The sequence below is a fragment of the Trichechus manatus genome, unplaced genomic scaffold, assembly GCF_000243295.1.
Source record: "Trichechus manatus latirostris isolate Lorelei unplaced genomic scaffold, TriManLat1.0 scaffold00101, whole genome shotgun sequence".
NCBI lineage: Eukaryota > Metazoa > Chordata > Mammalia > Sirenia > Trichechidae > Trichechus > Trichechus manatus.
In genome coordinates this window covers 10,050,312-10,055,325 of record NW_004444037.1, presented here as the reverse complement: position 1 = coordinate 10,055,325, position 5,014 = coordinate 10,050,312, and the positions used below count along the sequence as shown (strand labels likewise).

General features: G+C 37.7%; 1 protein-coding gene across 1 annotated transcript in view; it reads right to left on the bottom strand.

Annotated features, from left to right (window-relative positions):
- TEC (tec protein tyrosine kinase) overlaps positions 1-5,014 on the bottom strand; it is a 117,433-nt gene that overhangs the window by 10,217 nt on the left and 102,202 nt on the right. The window contains 5 exon segments of the mRNA XM_023737380.1: positions 1,293-1,509; positions 1,628-1,799; positions 2,781-2,855; positions 3,411-3,544; positions 4,659-4,769. Of these exon segments, the coding sequence (XP_023593148.1) occupies positions 1,293-1,509; positions 1,628-1,799; positions 2,781-2,855; positions 3,411-3,544; positions 4,659-4,769 (709 nt within the window).

Below are 5,014 nucleotides of genomic sequence, written 5' to 3'. Positions count from 1 at the left end.
AAAACACTTGATATGAACCTACCATAATGATATCACTATCATAGGTACAAAAGTATTAAAAATATTAATATATATTAATATTAAAAATATTAAACACTGCCACACCCAAACAGGCCTTCATTTTTCACTGGTTTCAAAAGTACAAAAAAGAGGAAGGTGTTTAGTTCACAAGTTTCAATATGACAAAGAGGTGTTCTTTGTCATCACTGAGCTTAATGATAATGATAACTAATGCTATACACAGCATGTTTTCTATTTTACACAGCCCTTCGCCCCAATCATATAATTTGTTCCTTAAAACAGTCTTGTGAGCAGAGCAATATTAAAACCCACAATGTACAGGAGTGAAAATACAGTCTAAGAGAGATTAGGTAGCTATCCCAAAACACACCTAGGGAAATCAAGTTTTCCATCTCCAGCTCCTCAACTCTCGATTATGCTCTCAATCTAGAGGCAACATACCATAGTAGTTACAGTGTGGACTCTAGAGTCAAACTCCCTGGGTTCAAATCCTGGCTCCACAATTATCCGACCATCAGCAAGTCATTTTATCCTATCTGCACCTCAGTTTTCTCATCTGTAAAATGGGAAAAATAATGGTATCTACTTCCTAGGGTTGTTATGATGATTTAATGAGTTTATATTTGTCAACTACTTAGAACAATGCCTGTTTAAAGCGATTATTAAATAAATGCTCTACTGCTACTCCAGAAGAAATGGGTCCATATTTCATCAGAAGAAAGTTAGGATTAAAATAAATAAAGAAGTGTCTCCATCACAATAATTTAGAATCAGTAATAGAAAATTTCCTTTCTGATATTTTCAGGAATTAACATGGCTTCCATTTTTCCCCAGTGACTCGAGAGCTAAGAAAATGAACCAAAAGCTTTCTCTTACAGTTTCTGCTTGTAGTGTGTGAGGTAGAAAGAGCTTGGAATTTAACCAGAGGATCAGGGTCAACTCTAACTTCCCCATTTATCACCTCAGGCAACTCATTTCACTTCCCTGAAGCTAATCTTTGATGGCAAAACAATCTGCTATGACTAGCTATTTCATGGGATTCTCATGGAGATCAAATGGTTAATGCATGAGAATTTGCTTGGAGATATTAACTACATAAATATTAGATTTAATAAAAAATTTTTCCTTTAAAATTATAGGGCATGTAAACTTACCAAGTTTAAAAATAAACATTGTTGAGGAAAAAAAATTGAGTATTAATACATCATTGCTCATTTGTTGACAGTGTTACAAGGAATTTCAGTCGGTGAATAGGAAGGCGGGTGGTTTACCAGATCTCTGTGGATGAAGCTGTTCCTCTCCAGGTATTCCATCCCTTCACACACATCCTGACACATGCTCAGCAGCACATCTCTGTTAAAATGACCTTGTCTCTGTCGGAGGAAATTCAGAAGGCAGCCCCTTTCCATGAACTCGGCAACAATGTAAATTGGTTTTTGCTGTGTGCAGACACCATAAAGCTGTACTAACTTCGGGTGTGTCAGTTTCCTGCCAGGAAGATATGCAGACACATAGTTACTACAGTAAAGAAACAAGCATGGGTATTAGCTGGTGAGTGGCCACTTCTTAATAAAAAAGGAGAACCAGAAAGAAGATAGTAACTTACATCATCAGTTTAGCTTCTTCTATAAAGTCCTCCTCACACATGGCACCTTCCCTAATAGTTTTAATAGCTACTTTGTACTGGGCCCGCCATTTGCCAAGCCTCACCACTCCAAACAGTCCACTCCCCAGTTCCCTCATAAAGGTCAGCTCTGAAGGGTTAATCTCCCATTTTTCTGTAAGACAGAGGGGGAAAGTGATAACATTTAATAAGGAGAACATACAGTGAATCAGTGGGGAAAAAAACTATAACCAAGCTCAACTTTAAAGTTATAGGATTAGTAGTGAAACACAGAACAGACTTGCAACCTAAATCTGAACTGCAAAGGGTAGTTTTCCACCACCTGGGATGATGGTTTGCCATCTAAGTAAGGTGTCACAGTACAACCAAGTGAGCTGAAGAAGCCAAAAAAAGATGCTACATAATAGGCCAATAGTAACACTGCTTGAAAGTTAACGGCACTTTTTTTTTTTAAACAAATACTTCTTCCTTTACCACTCTTCCCTCCAGGGGTTTCTTCTTTTTAAATTCTGTCAGGTTAGAAAGAATTTACCCAAACCAAACACAATGCCATTGACTTGATTCCGACTCGTGGGAACCCCATGTGTTATAGAGCAGAATGCTCCATAGGCTTTTCTTAGCTATAATCTTTACAGAAGCAGATCGCCAGGCCTCTTCTTCTGTGGTACCTCTAGGTGGATTCGAACCACCAACGTTTCAGTTGTAGTTCAGCGCAAACTGTTTGCACCACCCAGGGACCTCGGAAATAATTTAACCTGCTATTTAAAAAGCTTTTGCCTGAAGCGACAATCAAGACAATCAAGTTAGATGGCTTCTCTATGACCTCCACCCTTACATTCCTGTGAGTAACCAACAAAGATGGTGAGAACCAGGGAGAGCTTTGATTTAGTTTAGATGTGACATGATAATGCTTAATTTTCACCGATGGAAAGTTCTCTATTGAATTATGACTAATGATGAAAATAGAAAACCTAGGGTTACTACAGCTGTGAAAATATACTCATCTAAAAAAATCCATACTATAAACTTATAAAAACAGTCCCACTATGTGGGATTCTACACATCTAAATTTGTCTGGTGATATTGGATTCTTTTCAAGGAAAACTATCTAATGCAACTATAAAATAAGAGTTACCATAGCTGAATCCTGCAGTAGTTGGTGCATTCTTCACTTTAACACTAACTGGGTACCGTAGCCTTGTGGCAAGCCCTAGAAAACAAAAAGAATATTGTAGTCGAACTCATTCTTAATTGTTCTGAACGGTTAAGTGCTAAACTAGAAACTCATTTATAAAGTTCATTTACTTGCTCATGTACTGATAATCTTTTGAGTGTACATACAACACAGAGTTATTAGCAACAAAGTTAAGACAAAGGCGGAGAAAATAAAATTTTTGAAGGAGATAGAAGGGGCTGTAGGTAGAAAAAAATCTTAGGAATGAAGTTACATTTTAACTATCTTAAGAATAAAGTTACTATTTGCAGTGCTAGCAACAAAGAAAAAGGAAGGCAGAAAGGCAAGTGGGGAGGTGGGGTGGCAGAGAAGAAGAAAGGCAGAAAGGGAGGATAGAAGGAAGAATAGGATCCTATACTCTGAGTTGACAACTGCACATTTTTATGGGACATAAAAAATTAAAATATATCTATACTTTTATTCATTCAGCAAGACATTTTCCTTTAAATACTGCAGTGTTTATCGGTGATCATGCCTGATCATTTTAGGAACCACCTTATATTTGAAGTAGGCTTTTAACAGCTCACTTACCTGCTGCATTGTGCTTATGATATTCAACAATCTCAGGAATTGAACCAAAAGCGTGTTTTTCTGCTAGGTAATACTTCTTGGGAGATGTTGTTGTTTCCTTTATATGATAATGCCTGAAACCTGATGAGCCTTCTCTATAACAAAAAACAAAATGTGTCAGAACTAAATTGGAATAATGTAACTTCATAGGATGTTTTCTACCTATGGCCCCTTTTATTCCCTGCGTACATTTTATTTTCCCCCACATTCTTCTTAACTTCGCTTTTCATATTAACAGGCGGACGTTTTTGAAGAGGTCACTGGTAACATACTTGGCTCCTTAAAGAGAGTATTTCTAACTCCAGCATCAGTTGAACATCTTAAAATAGGTATCAGCTGCCACTGCTTTTTGTTCCTGCTGTTGTAAACGTAGACATGTCTAGAGCATCTACACCACTAAAAGCGAATAAATTAAACTTATAAAGGTACGTGTTTCATTTTAGGTATCTTTGTAGAACACAGGTCTTCTCAAGTCATCTCTTGCTAAAAACCCTTCAAAATAACTCCCTGCTGCTCTTAGTGATAAAGCTTAAACCTCTTACTGTGGACATGACCTGGCCTCTCTTCTACCTCTCCACGCTTCGTCCTCCTCCCTTCACTCTGCCTCTCCCACTCTACACTGCAATACACTCATTTCAGTTCCTCAAACTCACCAGGTCCTCTCTCACCTCTGGGTCCTTGGACCAGCAGTTTCTCAGGTCAGAAACTCTCTCCTCTCCCTCCAACTTTCGCTGCCTTGCTTGTCAGGTTTCAGCTTGGGTGTCACTTAGGAAACCTTTCAGGACTAACTCAGATGGTCTGGGCTACATAAGCACTCCCACACCCCAGCATTGTCCCCCTATCATAACACTCATATAGTACCATGACTGCCTCTTTGTTTGTCGGTAGCTCCTATAAGCTACTTAAGGATAGGTTTGTGTCTTCTTTGCTCACTGTGTATCCTTAGCACTTAGCACAGTGCACAATAATTACTTGTTGAACATTACTAAAGTTTCCACAGTCATTCTCAACAATATATATACAAAAAATTATGGGAGAAATATTGAAAATATGAATACAGAAAAATAGTATAGACTTTAGAAATCAAATTAGATTTTCTTTTTTAATGCTGAAATGCAGCGTAATTTTTGTAAATTAGGAAACCATACAAACTCTATAGGAAGTTCATACAAAAATTCTAAATTGAAAAAATAAAGCAGGACTACTTACCCTCCAAATTTTGTATAAAGGGAGACTGTGTACATGCCCGGCTGACTGGAGTCTCTTACCATAAAACCACCTTCTTTATCCTAAAATCCAAGTATAAGAAATTTTTGTTCACTCCAGTAACAAATATCAATATCCACAAGAAGATTCCAGAACCCAGTTTTACAATTTCATGATTGTTCTCCTCTGCTGGAAAATCTGCTTTGGAGTGGTGCAACTTACAAATAGGGTTCCTGGATTCTCCAATTCACCTGACTTTCTACTAGTCTTCACATTAATGGGCCATGAGATTAGTTAAAGAAACCACACGCACAATTCCCCACAATCACAAATTCTCACACACACTCATGTGAGACATT